We start from the raw sequence: 25,284 nt of genomic DNA, 5'->3' as shown, positions 1-25,284 counted from the left end.
ATTTTTTTCTTTTAATTAAAGCATGAAGTGGGAGGGAATACACATTAAAGTATCACAAATTATTCATATGTTTTAATGTTATTCAATAAAATTAAGCAAATCTTTGTCATCTAACGTAGAAGATTTTAAGAATTTTAAAGGCAGGAGGAGATTAGGGTAATTATGGAGTTTTCACTTATTTCATTCCACATGCATTTATCAAGTACCTACACACAAATGAATTGAGCTATCCTAAGACTTGAACTATTTCTAAGGTGGAGGATTCTTGGAAAACAACTGAATTTGTCGTCCTCCCTCACCGTGACTCCAAAGATGTGTTTATCCTGGGTGGCACAGATGACATACAGGTGGGTAACTGGGTTATTGAAACTTATGTTGAAGGTTCTTGTGAGACCTAGTCCTAAATATTCTGTGGGAGATTATGATAAAGGACTGAAATATGAGAATTATTAAACTAGGAAAAATCTAATTGGGAAGACAAGATATGAATATGAATAATTGACATGAATACTTGTACCTGAAATATTTAGCAAAGCAATAGATATGTCATATATATATATATAAGAGTTATAATCTTGTAGTTGATAACTGTTGAGGAATTTATAAAAGCAAAGAGATCAGTTGTGGCTGAAGTGATCAGAGAATCCTTCCTAGACCAGCGAAGTCATGCTGGACCTTAAAAATCTGGGGGTCTGATAGGCATAGATGAGAATGGAAGGCATTTTAAACCATTTAAATGAGGCAAAGAAGCATGAATGAGCATTTTAGGTTTATATCATACTAAGAAACTAAATTCACTTGAATTTTTTGAGATTGGGAGTAGATGGTCATGCTCTATTAACAACAAAAGAAGATAAATCTAACCCATGTGTTTGGAATATTCTTAGTGACTTAAAATCCAAAGGACACATTTGTTTAGTAAAAGAATCTGGGAATTATGACTCAATTTAAAAAGCAAAGTCCGCACAGAGACCTATATTCAATATCCTGTAATAAACCATAATGGAAAAGAATATGAAAAAAATGTACACATATGTATAACTGAATCACTTTGCTCTACAGCAGAAATTAACACAATATTATAAATCAACTATGCTTCAATAAAATTTTTTTTAGAAAAGCAAAGCCCTGGCCTGTTAGGGTGTACCCAGACCAGAATTAGAGGTGAAATGGCTTTGCCAGGTGTAGTCTGGAAAAGCAAGACCAGACATCACTCTGTGCAGTGGAGGGGAGAGCAGACCCAAGATGGAAATCAGTCAGTATGAGGCCAAGTGATGCCAGGTGATGGGGCTTCTGCTCTCAAGAAGTTTATAGTTTAAATAGAGCAATTAAAATCCTTTAGATTAGCAGACACATTTTTTTAAATGTACATGTTCTGCGAGGGGTGCTGTGGTGTAAGGGGAAGGAGTAGGGGAGGGGGGAGGTAGAGGGAAAACTGTCTATAATCATCCAGAGCTTGACATGAATGAGTTCACTTTCCCTCTTCCTCAAGATAATTGAGGGAAAGTGATGTTTCATTGGGTAGGGAAGGCACTTACTTTTTCAAGTTTTGAGCACTTTGAGAAATAAAGACCTGGATGACCAAATGATATAAAGAAGGTACCAGATACCTTGTAGGGGGGAGACTGGAGAAGAGTGCTGAGCTAAACAGAAATGTGTGCCATTAATAATTACAGAAACAGCCAGGATTTGACAATCAGAAGTTCCTTGGTGACATTTAAGAGAACATCATAGTGCATTGTAAGCCCTAGTGAAGAAGACAAGGAGGGGAAGTGGGTGGGTGGGAAACAGTAAGTGAGATTAAGCTGTTTATTCAAAAAGTTGGCTTTTAAATGATTTGGGATTAACAGATACACACTACTATATATAAAATAGATAATCAACAAGAACCTACTGTATATATAGTACAGGGAACTCTACTCAAAATTCTGTAACAACCTATATGGGAAAAGAATCTGAAAAAGAATGGATACATGTATGTGTGTAACTGAATCACTTTGCTGTACACCTGAAACTAACACAACAGTGTAAATCAACTATATTCCAATATAAAATTAAAATTTTTAAAGTAAAACTAAAAATAAATAAATGGGCTGTTGGAATTAAACATCTGTAATTATCTTTGAGAGCAAAAACACATGGTGTCGCATGTATTTTCTTCACCTTTCCTTAAAGGTCCTTCTTGATGACAGCACCATCAACATTGCAACCATTGCCTCATCACGTTACATTGGTCCACTGAAAACTCGAGTGGATGACTGGCAGAAACAACTTGCTTTGTTTAATCAAACACTGGTGAGTAAGGATAATTTCAATTCATGGACTCAGAGAATTGGATTTAGAAATCATTTGTTCAGTCACTTAAATATTGTACAGTTTAGATATAAGATTTAATTATTGACATTTTATTATGCTCAAAATGTAAGGAAAATGCAAATATATTGAACTCTTCTTTGCAAGACTATACCATCACCCTTGTATTAGTTATTATTGCTGTGAAACAAAATACCACAAACTTAGTGGTATAAAACAATCTACATTTATAATCCCACAGTTTCTGTGGGTCAGGAGCTCATAACTTAACTGGGTCTTATACTCAGGGTCTCACGAGGGTTCAGTCAAGATGTGGGCCAGGACTGGGTTCTCATCAGAGGTTCAACTGAGGAAGGACGTTGGCAGAAATCATTTTCTTGCAATTCCGGGACTGGAGGTTTCATTTTCTCACAGGCTGTCAACCAGAGGCCATCCTCAGCTCCTCCATGTTGCCCACAGTTTTTTTGCATGTGGACTTCCTCAACAAGACCGCTTGCTCCATCAGTCTAGCAGGGAAGAGAAAGTCTCCTGGCAAGACAGAGGTTACAGCCTTGTGTACTGTACACATAACTGTGTACATCCTGTTATCTTTGCCATATTCTCCATAGCTAGAAGTAAGTCACGGGTGACACCCACACTCAAGGGGAGAGGATCACACAAGGGCAGGAAGCCCAGGTATTGAGGCCCACCTTAAGAGTCTTGCCACAGCAACCTCATATTTACTAGACAAATACTCACTGCTGCTTGAAGTCTCCTTGGCACCCTTCCTGTCATACACACCTTCTCTTTATTTTATTCAACCTCAGATTATTCCATAACAAAGAACCCACTTACTCTGGTCTCACTTTGTTCCCATCCAATCTCTTTCTTAGACTTCATTTTTTTATCTTGATTTAATTATGTTGTGGTTTTTATATGTTCTAATATGAAAAGTTATCTGTGAAATAATAAAGGTACTAAGTAGGAAAAGGCAATTTGTTCCATCCTCATTTCATAGAGATCTCTATGGTGAATCCATCCTCTTCAATAGACACTTTTTAATCTGACGCCTGTCCAGCCTTCTGTACTGATGGCTGAGCCCCATGAAGGGAGAGACTAAATTTAGATCAAAGTAAAGGGCATGTTTCCATAGAAGGTCCTTAAAAGAAGCAGTGCTGAATAGTAGGGACCCTCCAGAGAATTAAGTGTATAGAAAGTGTGAGACCTGAAATAAACCAAGGAGTGGTTGGGACATTAGGGCTTAAGCATAGCCCCCAAATCTAGAGTGAGACGCAAGAAACCCTTTCACGGATCTCAGGCCCACACATGCGATGGCAGGAAGTGCAGAGGAACGGTGAGGTCTATAGACTTTAGATCTGACCCTGCACTTCTGCTTTCTCTGATTAACAGCGATTGTCTCTAGGAGGAAAGTGATGCGTGACTTTCTTCTTCCTCCCAGTGTTCTGTCTTTGCCACACGTTCTGTTACAAGCAGGTTTTACTTTTTTAATTGAAGAAAATGAACCATATTTCTTCTTAAAAAGAGGGAGAGGGAAGAATAATAGACATAATTGAGGCAAAAAAAAGAAACCCTTTTTTGCTAATCATTTTTATATTTGGAAATAGTAAGTCACTAAACTTACCACTTCCCAAACCTTCAGATTCCCTTAAGTAAGAATCTTGCCTCCACCTAGAGTGTCTCCTCTGGGCATTTTAATCCTCTTTCTCTGGGTCCATTCTGGTTACCACAGAGTAGTAGACTCGTTATAACTCTACTCAGTACAAAAAATGGGTTGAAATTAGGCTGAGGTGAGACTTGGACCTTTTAATGAGGTTTCATTTCAAAGGACCTGTGAGAAGCTGCCAAAAGGAAAAAGATACAGTGAATCCCCATGTAATTATTTTTAATGTAACTGTATTTTTTCAATCTGAGGTTTAAAATCTGGTAATGTCCCTATTTTTCTCCTAGGAAGAGTGGCTGAACTGCCAGAGAAACTGGCTCTACCTAGAGAGTATTTTTAATGCTCCAGATATTCAGAGGCAGTTACCTGCAGAAGCCAAGATGTTCCTTCAAGTGGATAAGTCATGGAAAGAAATCATGAGGAAGGTGAACCGGCTGCCTAACGCTCTCCGAGCAGCTACTCAACCAGGTAAAAAAGAAACCACAAAGGACTTTACAGTTATTTAAAATGTCCATCACCTGTAAGATTCTAATAAAATGTGGTACATTCAACCCTTGATTCCAGTCAGCGTTGATGACCAGGAACATTTGTAGTACATTTGACACTCTTGCTAAACAATGTGAATTGGACACTGTTGTTGTTATTTTATTACTATTAGTATTATTATTATCGTCATCATCATCATCATCTTTCAGCTCAGTTCATAGTTTTTGCACAAAAGAATCTACTTCTTTTGCTGTTTTTAGAATTGGGGGATCCTGCCACAGAGTATCAGTGATGCTTCCATCTCACAATTTAGGCTACAAAAAATACATTTACATTCAGTTGACCTATTCTGTTAAAGTTCTCACAGACTTATAACCATAAAAATTTCCACACCGTATTTTAAGTAATTCATTAAGACCACTTACGAATATTGCCACTAATGGTAATTCTAATCTCAGGGTTGAAATGTGTTTTATTTATTTTTTAAATTAATTTTTTATTGGAATATAGTTGATTTACAATGTTGTGTTAGTTTCTACTGTACAGCAAAGTGAATCAGTTATACACATACATATATTCACTCTTTTTTAGATTCTTTTCCCATCCAGGTCATTACAGAGTATTGAGTAGAGTTCCCTGTGCTATACAGTTGAAATGTGTTTTAGTAAGTTCTGTTTCTAGGGATGTGGAATCAAAGTCCTTCCGGGTGATTACACATACATGGTGATTGAACTTTACGGTTTGTATCACAGCCTCAGCAGGATTGATTGTTGTTCTGCAAATGGTAGCACATTGCCTATCCTGGTGACACGGACAGAGAGCTTCCTTGTCAAGCAGAGGCAGCCTGCTGGACTATACTCTTTGCCCAAAGACTCTTACATAAAACATAAACAGGCAGGAAAAATTCTATGGGATGATAAAATCAAAAACCTTAAAACTTTGGGGCTTCAAGAGGCTGCCCACAATCCTTGGTTCCTGGTCCCCTTCCAGTCAGAACTGCATCACTCCAGCCTCTTCTTCTGCCATCACATCTCCTTCTCTGTCTCTTATAAAGACCCCTGTGGGGAATTCCCTGGCAGTCCAGTGATTAGGACTCCTCTCTTCCACTGCAGGGGGCACGGGTTCGATCCCTTGTTGGGGAACTAAGATCCCGCAAGCTGTGCAGCATGGCCAAAAAAAAAGAAAAAAGAAAAAAAAAAGGAAAAAAGACCCCTGGGATTACACTGGGCCCACTGCATGATCCAAGATAATCTCCCCATCCTATGATCCGTAACTTAACCACATCTGCCAGGTGCCTTTTTCCATAAAAACTAACATATTCTCACGTCCTCGGGATTAGGACATGGATATATCTGAGAGATCTTTATCTTGCCTAGCACATCCACTTAATGTGCATATTCAAACCTTTTGCTGCAAAAATATTAATGTGTTTTATTACAGAGTGCTGCCCCAGTGCCAACTGGACTTTTGTTATATAATGTAACTTTTGAAATTAAAAAAAAAAAATCCAGAATACATTTGGTCCTAGGGATTTCAGATAAAGGAGTGTGGACCTGTATATATCATTTCAGGTGATGATAAAGCAGTGAAGAAAAATTAAGCAGGGTAAAGGCGCTAGAGAGTAGTTGGGGGCTGCAGTGTGTGTGTGTGTGTGTGTGTGTGTGTGAGATGAAAGGAGTTTTTTGATAAAGTGGCTTTTGAGTAGAAATCTGCAGGAATGAGGAAATGAAACAGGTTCGTGGATCTAAGGGAGGATTGTTAAAGGCAGAGAGAAGAACAAAGACCCTGCGGTAAGAGCATGCTTAGCGTACGTGACTGTCACCAAGGACGCCAGAGTGGGGTGGAGTGCAGCCCACAGGAGAGGGCTTAGGAGTGAGGCCAGAGAGGTGAGTGTGCTTGGGTGGCGGGTTGGGGATTGGATTAGGTCACTGATCACGTAGAGACTTGGAGACCATGGAAAAAACCGGATTTGATTCTCAGACAGGTGGGGAAGCCAGGCACTGTGATACACACCAAAACATCAACATCAAGTGAGACATGAATCTTGCTCCTTAAGGTGCTACAGTTTAGTGATAAAGACATAGGATGCTATTGCCACAATTTTTTTACATCTAAATATGGCAGAAAAAACAGAAGACATGAGTAAGAAAGTGACAGAGAATATGTAGTGTTTAGAGAATGGCAACTGTTTGGCTTTGGTTTGTGCACCTCCAGCCCCCAAAAGTGGGGGGTGCCAGATAAAAAGGTTTCAAATTAATTACCTGTTCATCTGTGGCAAATATCAAAATTAATGTTATTATTAAAAGTTATAGTTAACATTCTTAGCCAACCACCCCCCCCAATTTTGAGTTATTAGACCATTCTTTCATCAAATAAAACCAAAACTTTAAAAATGTTAATATCATATTTTACTTCCACCTAAAATTGTATTCTCTATTTATTTTAACACAACTTTACCAATACCTTTTTTTTTTTCAATGAACAGGACTTCTGGAGACTTTTCAAAATAATAATGCATTACTTGACCAAATTCAGAAGTGTCTAGAGGCATATTTAGAATCAAAAAGAGTTATCTTTCCAAGGTAAGTTTATAAAGCTACCAACAATATTTTTTAGTAGTTAAGAGTATCCATTAATTTGTTAGGATATATTTAAAAACAAACTATAGAATCAAAACATCAGGGAACCAAAGAGGGAAACAAGAAAGGTATTTCATAATAGCAATCCGGTTAATATCTTGATTGGGGCGTGTAAATGTCAAGGATAAATATACAATATTTGGTTTAAGTGGATAAGTACCCAAGGTGCTGGAAGGATTCTTGATCACAACATCGTTTCACTGCTGGGTGTGTATGTGTGTACCTGCATGTGTGTGTGTGTCCACAGATGGGTATGTAAAAAGTTAGAGACCTTTGTTGCCTGAGCTGGTTTCTTTAGGTTAATTGGTGGCCTAAGAGGGTTACTGTAGAAGTCGTCTAAGAGGTCATTTCACAAATTCCAAATGAAATTTTTTACTCATCCATTCATTCTAGAAACATACCAAATGTTTTGCTCAGTGATAAAAATACAAAGAAGAAAAGGCCAGATCCCCACTCTAATGGAGCTCGTGGTTAACGGGTGGATAGTTATGTAAATACACCATTTCAATATAATTATATATGACTACACTATGACTACCTGATGGTAGCAAGTGCTCCGTACTTCAGTCATTGGGGGCACATTGTACTGTAACATAGACAATATCAAAAAATGGTTCATCTTTCATGGGTTTTTCCTGTTAGATGTAAAGGAAATGGCTGTTAAGGTCTCTCCTAGGACAAGCACTGAGTCAGCCAGGGTTAGGTGCTTATGTGGGTTGCTTGGGTAAGAGGGGTTGTTGCTGGGTACCAGGACAGGGTATGTGTGTGCACAAGATATCCAAGAGCTGGGAGATTTGATTGAGTTTAACAGATTCAGGCAACATGGGAAAAGACAGAAGAGTTTGAGGTTTGGAATGTGCCTTTTATTTCACTCTTAAATCAGTGGTCCGTAACTTGAGTCTACCAAGACCAGAGAAAATCTGTACACTGTTTTGATCTTTAAAGAAATCTGGACACAAATTTACCTGTGATAATATTGAACACCAAAAATCATCAGCTTTTATTTTTCCTTTTGTTTGGAATTACATCAACTAGGTCTACAGTGTTTATTATGTCAGGAGGCTCTGTACACCACTGATTTCATGCTCCAAGCCTTAATGAAGGCTTACTATGAGCCATGGACCAAGTTAGGATCTGGGGACACAAGGTGAATATAACACTGTTCCTTCTCCCACAGGGCTCATAGTCCAATCTTGACAGTTATCTGTTTCATTAGTTGAAAGGAGGCAGGGGTACAAATTATTACCATATGTGGTATTTTAAAGAAGCAAGACTAATAGGGTGCAACCCAAAACATCTTTATTTCTAATGACAGCCTCTGTATTCCCTACTAGGGGCTAGTTTCTTCCTGTCCCTGGCCAAAATCTTGAGCAGGTCTCATGAATTTTCTGGTCATTCTCTGATAATAATACAAAAAGTTCTCATTACCTTAACCCATTAAATGATCTATAATAATCAAAACTCTGAACTTCTTTCAAAGTGAAAACATCCCCTTCTCTGGCGTAGCCTGTTGCAAAGCTGAAGGCTTTAGTGATGATGAGGATGTGTGTCATCAACCCTCCCCACTTCCTATTAGGTTTCTGAGGTCTCCAGTTTGGGGGCAGGAAATGGAGGAGAGGCGAGACGGCAGGAGAAGCCTGACTTGGCTGGTACCCAACTGGGCCCCTCTCTCACGTGGGGCCTTCCACGTGCTAATGGGATCCCTCCAATCCCGAGGGATCTTTCATAGGCAGCTTCCTCTATAGGAGTGAAGTGTCTTCTCCAGCCAGACCCTCATCCCTCTCTCTCATCCCTGGACATCCAGGTGTGCCCCTTCTCCAGTTGTTTTTCCTAGGGTATCTTCATGTCTCCAAATGGCCCTGTTGGGCAGTATCTAAGAAAATCCCAGGCAGAATCACACCAGCATGGCCCACACGTGTGTAGTCACAGAACCAAATAAGGTTCCTGCAGCCACCCATTCATCTATTCAACAAATTATGTATTGAATACCAGGTATATGTGAGGTACAAGGCCAGATTCTAGGGAAAACAAGTAATATATCTTCACTCTCGGAACTCAAAGCCAAGTAACAGACATACAACCAAATCAGTATCTTAGCAAGTGCTAGCATCTTTACAGTTTTTATGAAAAATATCTACCTTTTATGTGCCAGGCACTAATTCCAGATGTTTGAGATGCATCCACACTAATCTTTATAAAAATCATATTTAGAGACACGTGGCCTCCCAGACCCAGACCCATGGGATAGAGGTCCAGGAAATCAGTGTATGGGGAAGAGATGTGGCTAAGGGATTTATCTTTCATGTCCATATAAGGCTTTGCTTCAGTTTCAAGTTACATTTTTAAGTATATTCTTTAATCTAGATTTTACTTCTTGTCAAATGATGAGCTTCTGGAGATTTTGGCCCAGACACGAAATCCCCAAGCTGTGCAGCCACACTTAAGGAAATGCTTCGACTCCATTTCAAAGCTCGAATTTGCTCTAATGCCTCCAACTGAGGGAAGAATTCCTGGCATGGATGCAGAGCCAGAAAAGATTTACACTAATGATATTTTAGCGATGCTGTCACCAGAGGGAGAAAGGGTAAGGGCTTTTTGTTTATAATTCTTCATGCGTAAACTTTGTTACTCTTCTAGGGTGGAGGGTAGAGCTTTATTCATCGTCATGCTAAGCATTCATCAAGTGCTACTGTGATCTGGTCTTCTGCTGGCTTAGCAATTTCAAAGATAATCAAAGATAAAATTCTTGCCCTCGAAGAACTCAAAGACAGCAGAGACATAGTCAAACAATTGAAAGGCCCCACAGAAAATGCAGTAACAGAGACTGTGCTCTGTTCTTGGGAACAGGGTGGAAAGTACTGGAGCCAGGTCTTAACTCTCCATAAGGGGCACGAGAGTAGGGTGGTTAAGAGCTGGTTCTACTGCCGGGACACATGGATTCCACTCCCAATCTTTAACCTCATCTGTAAAACAAGGATTAGTAATAGTGCCTGATTAATGAGTTGCTGGGGATTTTCAAGTGTGTATGTAAATTACTTAGAACAGTACTGAGCAGGTGCTATGAAGTATTAGTTGTCACTGTTTGGCAGCAGCCTCTCCAGGGCCCGGCACAGTGCCTGTAAACACCAAGCAAGAGAATGCATTAGCAGACTGTGGGGAATCAGGTGACCGCACAGAGGAGAATCACACATACACACACACAGGCAGCCAAGGAAGGTGGAGAGGAGACATGGGAGGGACAGCATTCCATACAGAGAAATTGTGCAGGGAAATGCCAAGGATTTCAGTCCAGGTAGAGCACAGTAGTGTATCTATGGGATTGGAAGGAGCCCATAGACACTTTACGTGTCCTACACATGCACCCAATGCTCATAGCAGCATTATTCACAATAGCCAAGACATGGGAGCAACCTAAGTGTCTACCAACAGATGGATGGATAAAGAAGACATGGTATATGTATGCAATGGAATATTACTCTGCCATAAAAAAGAATAAAATTTTGCCATTTGCAACAACATAGGTGGACCTGGAGGGTTTTATGCTAAGTGAAATAAATCAGACAGAGAAAGACAAATACTGTATGTTTTCACTTATATATGGAATCTAAAAAGTAATACAAACTAGTGAATATAACAAACCAGAAACAGATTCACAGATATAAAGAACAAACTAGTGGTTACCAGTGGGGAGAGGGGAGGGGGGAGGGGCAAGATAGGGGTAGGGGATTAAGAGTTACAAACTACTATGTATAAAATAAATAAGCAGCAAGGATATATTGTACAGCACAGGGAAATACAGCCATTATTTGTAACTACTTTAAATGGAGTATAATCTATAAAAATATTGAATCATTATGTTGTACATGTGAAACTAATATAATATTGTAAATCAACTGTACCTCAATAAAGAAATTTTTTTTACTTGTCCTAAATTGATCCTCTTGCAAAAGAATTTGTTCATCACTAGTGCAAAAGAGAAAGGAGAAGACCTAGGCTAGGATCCAGGGAAAACATGACACTTAAAGGGAGGGTAGAAGAAGGACAGATGCAGGAGCCCAGACAACCAGGGCAGTCAGGTCATTGGTAGTCCAAGAAATAAATGTGAAAAGGGCTGTAAAGCGTCGATTGGACTGGATGATTGGGAGAGCACTGGTCACCTTAATGACCTAAACAGATTTAGAGGAGTGGTTGGGGCCAAAAATCAGATGGCAGGAAGTAAGGAAAAAAAGTGGAGGAATTCATTTAGTGCACATAAACTCCTCTTTCCGGGAGTTGGCTCCAAAGGGAAGCAGTGAAATAAAGCACCAAGTGGGGGGTGAGAGGCGGAGGGGGAGGGGCGGTGTAAAGAAAGGTGCTGAGTGGGTATCAGTAGAAGTGCCAGTGTTCATGTTCAGGCTTCCATGTTTACCTAGCTCAGGGTTCCGTTAAGATGTACACAGGATGTACAGCCTACATGTTATCACGGTCTGATTATCTTCCAGGTGAGCCTGGGGAAAGGCCTCAAGGCCCGAGGCAATGTGGAGGAGTGGCTGGGCAAAGTGGAAGAAGCCATGTTCACGTCTCTGCGTCGCCTGTGCAAAGCTGCCATCGCTGACTATCTGGGGAAACCGAGGACAGTATGGGTGATCGCCGGCCACCCTTCTCAAGTAACTTACACTGCTTAAGTCTCCGCCTCTGGATCCTGTTTGGGTGAGATGCATCACACACTGAAGAAAGATGTTTCCATGCAGGTGATCCTGACCATTTCTCAAATCATGTGGTGCCGCGATTTGACAGAGTGTTTGGAAAGAGAAGACGGTAACCATTTAGAGGCCCTGGAAGCTTTTGAAAAAGTAAACTTTGAGGTGAGATTACGGCAGGGTGGCATCGAACATAGCACTGTGCCAGATAGTCGCAGTGGCTTTTATTGGAGTGGTTAATGCAAATTCACTACAGAAATTGTAAGCCTCTGACATGACATCCAAAGCTTTGGGCTTCTCACTAAAACTATTTCTGTTGAAGTTTTCTCAGTGACGCTGCCCTGATGTTTGAGTAGTATGTATATGAATACTATTAAAAATAGAAGAAAAGCGTAACTCAAGAGGAAAATGTCAGGATTATAATGGTTTGCCACCTTTAAGAAGAAATGTTATCCTGGGTCCTGATATCTCTCCTAGAAGTGGATTCAATCCCGGAAAACCACAGGATTTGTGCCATTTCTATTCTTAGGCCCAACATGTGCTTTTCTACTGTTTTATAGAAGCCTCAGGCAACTATCAATAAATAATTGAATGAACTAAATACCATTCTACACAAATTTTTGAGCTATTGTTGGGAAATGCAACTTTACAGCCAGGCCACATCTTTAACTCCAAATTCAATTCTACTTCCAAGCAATGTTGCATTTTTGAAGACTCACCCTTAAAACAGAAAAAGGAGGAAACAACTTTCTTGAAATAGGAAAAAACCTCTTTCATGAAGGTCCTCGATAGAATTTCAACTCAAAGAGCCCCAGATAAAAGACTCGCTATGGAAAGTCCCATTGACCTCTTTGTAGAGGTGGCCCCTGATCAGGGTCAGCCTGAGTGAAAACTCAGCACAACAGTTCAAGGCCTTCAGAGGCACTGCCCTTCTCTGAAAAAGATTTAACCATTTATGTGAAAATCAGGAACTCAGTCTATCAAAAAATGCTTTCGTTTAATCAATCATTGGCTTGGTTTAAATGCTCAGGATTTCTGATTATTCCCCCCTCCCCACCAAAAAAAAAAAAAACCACCAAAAAACCTATCCCTGAAAATGAAGAGTACTACCTTAATCACATTTGATTTTTAGGGAGAACCGTCTTCTCTAGAGACATCATCACATGGTGGTTAAGAGCACTGGGCTTTCCTTGAGACAAATGTCTACTCAAGTGTAATTTTTGCTACTTTATAACTATGTCAATTTCCTTTACCCTCTGTGACCCTCAGTTTCCTCTAATGTGAAACTGGGGTAAAGATTGTATTGTACTTCACAGAAGCCTTATAGGAATTAAATAAGTTAAAATGTTGTCCTGGGTCACAGAATTACAGATTCTTACTAAATTTGGAATAGACATTTGTCAAAACTATCTAATTTTATAGGTATCTAATTTTATAGATAGTTTCGAAAAGTGCCTATTCCTAATTTAATAGTAAAAAGATATATATGTAAGCTGATTTTTGAAAATTATATATCACTTTTTTTTTTTTTTTATTTTTAGAGATTAAATGCCCTGGCTGCAATAGTCCGAGGCACTCTTCCTAAATTACACAGAAACATCATAACTGCCTTAATTACTATTGATGTACATGCAAGAGACATAGTCACTGAACTTGTTCAAGCCAAGGTAACTCTTTCACTTAAATAAAATCATATATTTCTTTCTGAAATTAATGCATCTAATATGTGTATCATTGTCATCACTTATGTAGGTAGAGGTAGTTGAATCCTTTGACTGGCAGAGACAACTGCGCTATTATTGGGATATAGACCTGGACAATTGTGTGGCAAGGATGGCGCTCTCTCAGTATACTTATGGCTATGAGTATTTGGGTGCATGCCCAAGATTAGTTATTACTCCTCTCACGGTAAGTTACTGATCATTTAGGTTCATTACTGCTTTTTCCCCACCAAAATAGTTCTGAAAAGTTTCCTTCTACCATTAACCCTTGAAAGGACTTGCCATGAATACATCTTTGTAAAGCAGAGATTTGTGCTTTTTGATCATGTGCCTGGATTTTTTAGTATATTTCAATTGCTATAGAACCTTTCATAAAAAAATAATGACCCTCCTGCTATAGAAAGGAAAGGACTTATGAATTTGTGGCCAGAGTCAGTTCCTTCAATAATGACAATTTATCAATTTCTTCAGGATCGCTGCTACCTTTGCCTCATGGGGGCTTTGCAGCTTGACCTGGGAGGCGCACCAGCTGGTCCTGCTGGCACGGGGAAAACTGAGACTACCAAAGACCTTGCAAAAGCTCTCGCCATCCAGTGTGTGGTCTTTAACTGCTCCGATGGTTTGGACTACAAGGTACGGTCCTGGCATCTGAACACTAACATTAAGTGTTTTATGTGGCTTTCTCTATTTGCAACATGACATAACAAAAGAAGGAGAGAAAGGGGTGATGGCAAGCTAGGGAAAACTAGTGGGGCAAGGAATGATTAAAGTGGAATAAATAGAGCAAGGGAGGAGAGTCAACACAAGGCAATCCGAGTGGGCCAGGTAGGAATCAAGGCCAGGGGAAGATTGGTCAAATGGTGGTAAGATTAAAGACCTGTTCATGTCAGTAGGTAGAAAGAGAGGAGATGAGATACAAGACAGAATAGCAGGGAAATCTAGGAACAAGGAATAAGCTTACAGGAAGAGATGAGCAATTCAGAGTTACGTATTGAAAATGAAATATGTAGGAGGTGAGAATTCACGGTAAGATTTTTCATTGAGTAGTTCTCAGAGTTTTTCACTCTTAAAAATTATTGAGACCTGGGACTTGCCTGGCAGTCCAGTGCTTAAGACTTCACCTTCCAATGCACGGGGTGCGGGTTTGATCCCTGGTCGGGGAGCTAAGATCCCACATGCCTCACGGCCAAAAAACCAAAACATAAAACAGAAGTAATATTGTAACAAATTCAATAAAGACTTTAAAAAATGGCCCACATCCAAAAAAAAATCATAAAAAAAAATTATTGAGACTTCCAAAAAGTTTTTGTTTATATGTATGGATTATATCTATTAATATACACCATGTTAGAAATAAAAATTGCATTTAAAATATTGGGGGGGGACTTCCCTGGTGGCGCAGTGGTTAAGAATCCGCCTGCCAGTGTAGGGGACACAGGTTCGAGCCCTGGTCCAGGAAGATCCCACATGCCGCGGAGCAACTAAGCCCGTGCACCACAACTACTGAGCCTGTGCTCTAGAGCCCACGAGCCACTACTGCTGAGCCTGCACTCCACAACTGCTGAAGCCCATGCGCCTGGAGCCTGTGCTCCGCAACAAGAGAAGCCACCGCAATGAGAAGCCCACGCACTGCAACAAAGAGGAGCCCCCGCTTGCCGCAACTAGAGAAACCCTGCACGCAGCAAAGAAGACCCAACACAGTCAAAAATAAATAAATAAATAAATTTTAAATAAATAGCCTTTCTTTTAAATAAAGTGAAATAAAAATAAAAATATTTATTTGTTTTAAAATAACCATAATAAATTCATTACATGTTAACATAAATACACGTTTTGAGAAAAATAGCTATTTTCCCAAACAATTATAAATAGAGTATAATCTATAAAAATATTGAATCACTATGCTGTATACCTAAAAGTAATGTAATATTGTAAATCAACAGTACCTCAATAAAAAAAGTTGATGAGGATAATTCTTTATAGAAGAGTCACAGCTAATACATGCAGAGGGATAACATTAGAAATTACTATTTTGCAAACTCTAAAAAATTAGTAGATCTGGTAATGATCATCTTTGCTAAAACCACATTAAAAGATTAATTGGAAGGTTTGTAATGGATGGATCAGGCTAATTATCCATTGGTCAATCAAAACGTCACTGAATTTGAGACAACCAGGAAACATGTATCTTCTGCTTTGGTACACAATCTGAATTATTCCTGTTCAGAAATTTTTAAACCTCAAACTAATGAATTTAATTAAGTGTCTAGATTTAAATACAGTTTTCAAGAAGTATATAAGGTAGAGAAACATGTTAACACCACAAGAATTCAATCAGCCAAATATGGAATGCAAGAAATTCCACAGGGAAAATAACCTATAGACTTTTAAAAAATAAATTGCATAAAAGGAGGAGGATGCAGAGAACTGTTATAAATTTAAAGAGATTAAAAGACACATTAACCGTAAAATAGCTAGCTAGTGGGAAGCAGCCGCATAGCACAGGGAGATCAGCTCGGTGCTTTGCGACCACCTAGAGGGGAGGGACTGGGAGGGTGTGAGGGAGACGCAAGAGGGAGGAGGTATGTGGTTATATGTATATGTATAGCTGATTCACTTTGTTATACAGCAGAAACTAACACAACATTGTAAAGCAATTATACTCCAATAAAGATGATAAAAAAAAAAAAGACACATTAACCAAATGCAGTGTTTGGACCTTGTTTGCATCCTTATCCAACTGTAAAAGGATCATTTTAGGACCATTGCAGAAAATTGAACATGAACTGGTGTTAGATGACATCAAGGAATTACTTGGGTTTTGGTAAAACCAATTACTTGATTTTTGTTTGAATGTGTTAATGGTATTGGTTTGGTTTTTTTGTTTTGTTTTGTTTTTAGGTTCTTACACATTACAGAATCTGTGATGAAATACTAATGATGTCTGGGGCTTGTTTTAAAATACTCCAACAACAGCATAAAGTGTTGGAAGTATTTTAAAAAGAGCAGAATGTTGATGATTGTTAAACTGAGCACCTTCTTTTACCTCCTGTGTATGATTGAAATACTCTGATACAAAAAGTTCTTTTAAGTTCTTTTAAAGTATAAAGCATCAAAATTAAAATGGCAGAAATAACTCCAAAAATTCTTTTTTAATGGTCAATCAATTGCTACACAATTAGTGTCTTTCAAAAAAGGGGTGGGGGAGAAATTAGCCCCTGACCGCTATCAGCTGAGAGCTGGCCTGGTTCAAACAGCCTCTGTGCTTCTCTAGTTGGACTCAAACAGTTTCATAGACCACCAACATCAGACTTGGTCACTTTGTGCCCACGATGCCATGAGACAAAAACCACACCATAATCAAATCTGAGAACAGACACAAACAAGAACTCTGTCCAAACCACAAAAATGACCGAATATCCTCCTCTCTCCACTAACCGGAGTAACTGCTACATCTTTACTGACACCTTGAGCCACGCTGCCCTATAGACTCCTAGATAGATGTTATTATGACACCCATCAGAGAATCACCCCAACTTTCTGCCAACAAAAATTTAGAGTGTCGTGGTGTCCCCAAAAAGACATGTTCAAGTCTCAATGGCTGATAACCTGTAAAGCTGACCTGATTTGGAAATAGGGTCTCTGCAGATATAACCAAGCTAAGCTGAGGTCTTACTGGACCTGGATGAGCCCTAATCCAATAACTAGTGGATTTGTAAGAAGAGGAAAATTCGGTTATAGACACACAGAGAGGAGAAGCCCATGTGAATATACACAGGAGGTGAGCCAAGGAACACTAAGCATTGGCTGCAAACATGAAAAGCTATGAAGAGACGAGGAAGAATACTCCCCTAGGACTTTCAGAGTGAGTATGGCTTGGCCAACACCTTGATTTTAGACTTCTAGACTCCAGAACTATGCAAGAAAAAATTTCTGTTGTTTTAAGCCACACAGTTTACAGTCATTTGTTACAATTGCCCTTCAAAACTAATACATAGAGCAATACCCTGCTTCATTGAACCTTCCTCAAACTTTCCTATAAGAAATCCTTCTAATGTTCTTTTACTGAGACATCTCATGGTTTCCCATGGTCTGTGGTCTCCCTTATTGCAATAAGCAATAAACTCAATTTTTTTTTAACATGGATGAGTTCCAGTGATCTTAAAGCTATGGGCATTGACTGCAGGCATGCTATAGGGGGATAAATTTTAGCAAAGAGCCCATATTGAAGACAAAGATCTGGAATTTTTTAAATTGAGATGTAATTGACATATTATATTAGTTTTATGTGTACAACATAATGATTTGTTATATGTATATGTTCCAAAATGATTACAGTAAGTTTAGTTAACGTCCATCACCACCAATATGTTTTCTATGTCTTTGAGTTCATGTTTTTTTTTTAGATTCCACATAGTAGTGATATCATACAGTATTTGTCTTTATTTGTCTGACTTATTTCACCTAGCATAATGCCCTCGAGGTCCATCCATTACATATTGTCACAAATGTGATATATATATCACAGCACATTTTATTTATCCATTCATCCATTGTTGGAAACTTAGGTTGTTTCCATGTCTTGGTTATTGTAAATAATGCTTCAATGAACATGGATGTGCAGATATATTTTTGAGTTAGTGATTTTCATTTTCTTTGGATAAATACCCAGAAGTAGAATTGCTGAATAATATGGCAGTTTTGTTTTTAATTTTCTGAAGAACCTTCATTCACTATGTTATACAGCAGAACCTGCACCAATTTACATTCCTACTAACAGTACACAGGGGTTCCCTTTTCTTCACATCCTCACCGCACCTGTCATTTCTTGTCTTTTTGATAATGGACATTCTAACAGGTGTAAGGTGATGTCTCATTGTGGTCTTGATTTGCATTTCTCTGATGATTAGTGACATTGAGTATATTTCAGGGTACCTGTTGACAATTTATTTATGTGTCTTCTTCAGAAAAGTGTCTTTACCCATTTTGAAATTGGTTTGTTTGCTTGTTTTCCTATTGAGTTGTATGATGTCTTTATATATTTTAGATATTAACACCTTATCAGATATATGATTTGCAAATGTGTTCTTCTATTCCTTAGGTTGCCCTTTCATTTTGTTGATGGCTTCCTTTGGTGTACAGAAGCTTTTCAGTTTGATATAGTCCCATTTGACCTGGAATTTTCTTCTTTTAAAACTTCTGTCCCATTAATATCCCTTTAAAATGTCTTCCTGTACCCCCCACCACCTGGGGAATGAAACCATTGCTCTACAATATGAAGGAGTTCCTCAGCTTTGTCATCCAGAATACCAGCTTGGTCTTTAGTCTTATCCATTCTGTTGTTTAGTCCATCTATTTCATTTTTGTAATCTTGACTATAATATAATTAATTTCCAGGGATTATTTCTTATCTCTCACCAATTCTTTCTTAGAGCATCTTGTTTTATGATAGGAATGAAATTTCCTCTAAAATCTCTCTGAGGGTTCCATTTGAATTTTTAAATTTTTTCTTTTGTTCTCCAAATTACCTCCATTTTCTTCAGGGTTGCTCATTTAGTTTATTCTTCTTCTCTCTTCCTTGATGTTGATGTTTCTCAAATGTGTGTTGACTTTTACTACTTAGTTCTTAAGTGAGGACTGAGTTGATTAGTGAGAACAACTTGTTTCCTCAAAAGGCCCCTGCCTTAAATGAGAAAGCTCCCGTGATCTCTATGGGAGTGTAGGATGTTTGGTTAGCATGCTTAACCATACAGTGTGTGGGCATGGGCAGCCAGGAAGCCAGAAACATTTTATAAATGCCAAAATAATAAGGATATTTCTTCTAGTAGTGAAGTTAATTGGGTTTCACTCTTGGATGGAGCTGTCTATCCTTTTGACTCTCAGTTGAGTAAAATGGAGGTCTGAAATCATCTATCTTTTTTTATCTCTGCTTTCCTTATCTCCCAAGCCTAATGTCTTCTTCCAATATCTCCTTATAGCTCCCAAAGACAGACCTCCCCCTTTCTCTACAAGGCAGTCCTTGGGTTTTAGGCTGGAGGGAGAGTGTCAGCACTGCCAGCCTTAAGAGCCCTGTTTACTCTACTTGGAATAAGGAGAGGGAAGGACAGAGAAGGGAAGGACCCACAAACCTGATCATTCCAAGTATTCATCTTTGGCTAATTCCCAAGGATCACCCTGGGACCTGTGTCTGCTTTTCTTGCATGTATTGCTGTTGGGTTCGGAGTTTCTTGGAGACTCCCCTGAAGGGCAATTCTTCCTTCCCTCTGTCTTGGGCCTGCATTCTGCCCTTCTCAGTTGAGTAAACTGTATCTATGTACTTTCCATCTTCCAAGATTTTTTTCAAAACTTTCTTCCTGCTGCTGGTTTCCCTTCCCATTATACTTTCATCAAGCAGGTACAGGAATAAGTGTAGATACAGAAATGGAGAGAGTTCTACCTTTCTGTCATTCATGGGCATTTAGGAGGAAGGGATGGTAGCAGTATATGCTCAGTTGACCATCTTGAAACAAAAAAACAAAAAAACATTAGCTCTATTTTTAAAGAGATAGAGATGGTATAATGCAATAGTTGTACAAATGCTTAACCCAAAATTCAAGTCTCTAAAGGAACTTTCCTCTGTAGATAGCCACAAGTACATATTCATTCTCCTCCACCATTAAGATTCTGCTGTAGAAGAAATTAACAACCATTACATTACCCTGTGCAGCTGTGCTTCTGCTCAGTGGTTCCTGTTTGTTGTCTGCCATGTGTAGTACCTGGTAAAGATGATGAAAGCTTCTACCAGTAACGTTTTTCAAGGTTTTCTTAAGTCATTAAGTGTGTCTATTCTAGGTGTTAGTTTCTTTGGGAACCTGTGAAGTATTTACATAGGTGAACAGAGGTTATGAAAAAGTAAGAAAATTGGTCAGATTGTCATTTTATTTAAAAATAAAAATTAGCTTCAAATCATTTATAGAGAAGACAAAAAGATATTTCCTCTTAGAGAAAGGTGTTAACTTCTGACATAAGACCAGGATTCACATAAAACCATTGTTGATTTCCAGATACCACCTATTTTCCTTTTACTATTTCAGCTCAAAATTTAACTTTTGAAGGAGTTCAACTCTACAATATATAGTTGAATGTATTTTGATTTCAGATGATGGGGCGCTTTTTCAGTGGTCTGGCACAGTCAGGGGCCTGGTGCTGCTTTGATGAATTTAATCGAATTGACATAGAAGTTTTGTCAGTCATTGCACAGCAGCTCATTACCATCAGGAATGCCAAAGCTGCAAAGGTAAGGCACTGGTCAGTTGTCTGTGGAGATCACGTTTCTTAAGTTCATAATGAATTTACGGCATGTTGCATCTTAGGAAGGACAGTGCTAACTTTAGCCTATGTATTCCAAGTTTCTAGTGTCATTGGTGAGTATTACAGCAACGGGACTTTGCTGGATGAATTAATTGCTCATCCAGGCAACACAGAGAAACAACTGTATGGCAGACATTGTGCTGGGACCTGAGGATACAGAGTTGGTGAGACTCAGTCCCTGCCCTCATGGAACCTTGTTCTTCCCACCCTCAACACACGTGCACATGCACACACACACACACTCTTCTACTCCCTGTCCCTTTCTCCTCCACCTCCTCTTTTCCTCCTCACCTTTCTTATTCTTGCCTTTGACATATACTTCTCTGCTAAGTTTCTCTAATGCTGCCTCTTCTAGGCTCTACTGCCTTCCTCATGGCCCCTAGTCTCAGCCTATTGCTGGTAGAAAAATGAGAGAAGAGTCCTGGAAAACCCAGGCGGACCTTGACTCTCCAGAACTCACTGGACTGGAAAAACCAAGGAGTGTAGGGCCAGATGAAGATATTAAAATGGCCTCACTATTTAAAATCTGATTTAACCCATATGAGCATGTTCCTGGAGAAGGGTTTTGTACTGGGAAGGTGATGGCAGTGAAGGATGGGACCAAGTCCCCTACTGCTCTGTGTTGACCTTGTGAGATTATGTCATGAGGTCACCAAAGGGCAGAATGATGCTCAGCCACTACAAACCAGAACAGCCTTGCCAGTTGTTTAATATTTAAAAAGTCACTGCCCCGAGCCCCTGGAAGGTCCCCACCATTAACTTGGCACCTACCTGAAAAGTCTCAGACCTCCTCAGGAGCCAGCCACAAGGGTTCATCCTGACCTACCAAGGGGGCCTCTGGACCCAGCTCCTGCTCTAGGGACAGGGGCCATTCTCATCGGAAAGTGCCCTGCTAAAGAGCTGTTAAATATTTTATCGCCTCTGCAAAAAAGCATATTATAGAACAAGTAAAAAGAAAGCAGAAATTGGACTTTTACCAGCTACTAAATTGTACACGTCATTGTACTTTACACTTATTTCATCTTCACACCAAACCAATGTGAAGTAAGCGTTTTCCCAAGCTACAGGTCAAAAGATTCAGAGAAATTAAAACATTTCTGGGAACAACATAGAACCAAGACACACATCTAAATCTGTGTGACCGTGAGGTCCATGCTCCTCCAACTACACACCCTCCGGGGGCCCGCATTAAAATCAGGGACCACCAGATATAACATAATGTCAGTCATCACCATCCTGAGTGCTTAGCATGCTTAGCAAAGCCTGGGGAGCAAGGGAGAAGGAACCAGAGAGAACGCAGGCAGCCTTGAAGCATTGCCAACTGGAGGGCAACCATGTGAGGTGAAAGGAAGGTAGGAGGACATCTGAGACTAACCAAATCTCACCCTTGACTTTGCCAGTGGTCAGATGAGATAGTTGGAGTAGAATATGCCCCCTAGAATACATGAAGAAACTAAAGCACAGCAATTTACAGGTTTGAATAACACAAAAGCCATTTAACAGCAGCAGGACCAGGGTCTCCAGTTGTGCGGTCCAGCACTTTCTCCTCCAGGCTATGACACATCACCCCAGCTCCATCATGGTCTTCCCCTGTATTCTTTGTGACTGAATATAGTGCCTTCATCCAGTCACCCACCTAGAATCCTGGAATTCATCTTGAATTTTTCCCATTGCCATCAACCCCAGAATCTAAGCCATCACCAAGTCCATTCAATTGTATCTCCTAGATCTCTCTCATCTCCAAGAAGAACTCCCTAATTCTGGCTCTCCTCATCTCCCCAGTAACACTTCCTACTGGTCCCCATGTCTGTGGTTTGTCTAACCTGTCCAATGCCATCTTTGGTCCTATTACTCTGCTCAAAACTCTCTGTTTCCGCCCATCCATGGAACAAAATCTAAATTTTTTAGCCAAGCATGCAAGATTTATGATGCTCAGGCCCCAGCCTACTGACACTTTCCTCCTAGAACTTTACCCTGAACTTTTCCCTGAACATGTTCCCTGAACATGCAATGTTGTTTCTTGTTCTTGCTCCCTTTGACTGGAATGGCTGCCCTGTTCATCTATGGGAAATGCCCTCTTCATTCTCCGGGTCTCACATGGGCTTCCCTGCTCCTCCTATGAGCTTTGCTCCCTGCGGGCTCTGCACACACCTCCACTGTAGCATCGATTGCACTGCATGGTCATGGTCCTAGGTCTAACTCTACACAACAAGCCCAGGAGCTTCTCAAGGGCTCTGTATGCCCCTTCCTAACCCATTGCCTACCTGACACAGATGCTCAATGGTTGTTTGCTGTTGAATGAAAGTGAAGGGGTAATTCCAATGACTCTAACAGTGGGGCCTCAACCACTCAAGGACTAAGATCAGATTCGAATTTCTTAGGGATTCCAGAAAGTAGTGATGGAGAAGGTTTAGTGGCCATTAAATCTAAGTTGAACTGAGGAGTCTCAGCAAAAGATGTTGAGGCCTAGAAGATTACAGGTCTGGGCCAGGAAGGCGGAGACACCTGGGGCAAGGCAGGGGCAGGAAGGCAGAGAGCAGGAAGCACGTAACCTGGAAGAGATTGGGAGTGGGTAGGACAGAATCAGGAGGGAAACATTCCCAACAGCAGGATTCAGTAGTCTTTGCTTGAATGCATGTTACACAAGTTTTGTACTCGAGTAGTAATTATGGGAAAGAATTTACAAATGTCAGGGGACGTGTTAACTTACATTTTCTCTTTCCCTTCAACAGCTCTCTAGATTCATGTTTGAGGGACGGGAAATAAAGTTGGTTATGACTTGTGCAGCCTTCATCACAATGAATCCTGGATATGCAGGCAGAACCGAGTTGCCAGATAATTTGAAAGCCCTGTTTAGACCCTTTGCGATGATGGTTCCAAATTATGCCTTGATTGCAGAGGTGAGCTTCACATTATAAAGCAGCAAAAACTTAAGCTTATTTCTTTTATTTAGTATTTGATTCTATTGTGGTAGAAAGTTTCCCTTATGAATGCAGTCTAGCCAAGTTTATACAGTATCGTTTCCTCTTAAGTGTGTAGATATGATCGTTACCACATAGAATGTTTTGTTCTCTGTGTGTGTGTGTGTGCATGTGTGTTTGTGTGTATGTGTGTAACTGCTATATCCCTAAAGCCCAGGATCGTATCTGGAATATAGTAAGCCCCCAAAACTGGAATGAATAAGTAAGCTTAATTAACCAGTTCATTGGGGTTCATCAGTTTGTTTCTAGGAATTAAAATGTCTAGATTATTCTAAAAAGACTGTATTATTCTCACTTCTCTTGCTGCATTATTTTTTTTAATTAGAGTCAAGGGATGTTAAGTAAAAGCAATACTAATCACTAATGATGGAGGGCAGGGATTTGTTTCTAGTCTGTATCAACTTAGTCAAAAAATAGCAATCATTAATAAGCTAATTATTTATGATTGTATTTGTTCCTTCTGTATCTATCTAGGAATCTTTCTATTTAAACATTTTTTGTTTCTTCATACTAGTTAACACCCAGTGTATTTAAATTTTATATGTATTTTTCTTGGCACTTTTTACCGAGGTATAATTTATATATAGTAAAGGGCACAGATCATAAGGGTACAACAGAGTGAATCCTTACACATGTATTCACCTGTGTGATCACCAAGACCAACATATAGGATGTTTACAGGACTCTGGAAGGCCCCTCATGCTCGGTGCTATATTTCACAGCAAGGGATGCTACCCTTTTAGAACGGAGCTTCTCAGAAAGCACATATTACTCCTGTGGCTGATAAATTCCTGACAACAGCTAATTTAAAATATTCCTCTACATGAATTAAAAGTAATTGCCTAAGAATAGAATAGACCACGCCAAATCTTATCATTAGAAAAAGTACAACTTTTATTAGTATAATGCATACAGCATCTCATGAGTCCCCCAGTGTCCTCTGTGGGTAAGGTGGGGTGGTGGGCAGTTAAAGCAGGTGGCTTCTTCACTCCAGACCACTCTCTGGACAGGACAGTAAATGAATTGCTCATTGTCCAAAGCTGGTAGGAAGAAAACCAGGTTTGGAACTCAGTCCAACATTGTGTTCACATCTCACGTTTTGTCCTATTGTTATATTACTCAGTAATTAATTGGAGAAATTTAAAAATCCAGTCTTCTGAGTGCTATTCCTATTGTTGTTACAGATTAAATGAATCAGGGTCTGTCATCAGTAAAATTTTTAATCACCTGCAGTGCACAGAGTACTGTGCTAATAGGTAGTGATAGAGGAATGAAAAAAAACAGACACCAGTATGAAATCTCTGCATTATCTCAAATAACGATTCCGAGGCCAACTGCAGTGATTTGAGTAGATTATGGATTGAAGGAAGTGTCCACACCCACCTCCACTATCATCACTGATTTATTTAACCAAGGATGCAGAAACTTGTCAGAGGCAAGGTGGCCTCCTAGGGC

General features: G+C 39.6%; 1 protein-coding gene across 1 annotated transcript in view; it reads left to right on the top strand.

Moving 5' to 3' along the window:
- The window catches only part of DNAH6 (dynein axonemal heavy chain 6), a 298,766-nt gene that overhangs the window by 106,784 nt on the left and 166,698 nt on the right, over nt 1-25,284 (top strand). The window contains exons 20-31 of the mRNA XM_059942689.1: nt 255-347; nt 2,176-2,295; nt 4,261-4,441; nt 6,945-7,041; nt 9,463-9,682; nt 11,580-11,744; nt 11,829-11,942; nt 13,319-13,444; nt 13,530-13,685; nt 13,970-14,131; nt 20,637-20,774; nt 23,581-23,748. Of these exons, the coding sequence (XP_059798672.1) occupies nt 255-347; nt 2,176-2,295; nt 4,261-4,441; nt 6,945-7,041; nt 9,463-9,682; nt 11,580-11,744; nt 11,829-11,942; nt 13,319-13,444; nt 13,530-13,685; nt 13,970-14,131; nt 20,637-20,774; nt 23,581-23,748 (1,740 nt within the window). The remainder of the gene's footprint in view (nt 1-254; nt 348-2,175; nt 2,296-4,260; nt 4,442-6,944; nt 7,042-9,462; nt 9,683-11,579; nt 11,745-11,828; nt 11,943-13,318; nt 13,445-13,529; nt 13,686-13,969; nt 14,132-20,636; nt 20,775-23,580; nt 23,749-25,284) is intronic.

Source organism: Balaenoptera ricei, chromosome 13 (assembly GCF_028023285.1).
Source record: "Balaenoptera ricei isolate mBalRic1 chromosome 13, mBalRic1.hap2, whole genome shotgun sequence".
Taxonomy (NCBI): domain Eukaryota; kingdom Metazoa; phylum Chordata; class Mammalia; order Artiodactyla; family Balaenopteridae; genus Balaenoptera; species Balaenoptera ricei.
The sequence above is the reverse complement of the archived record's forward strand: the minus strand, read 5'-3'. Positions and strand labels throughout refer to the sequence as shown.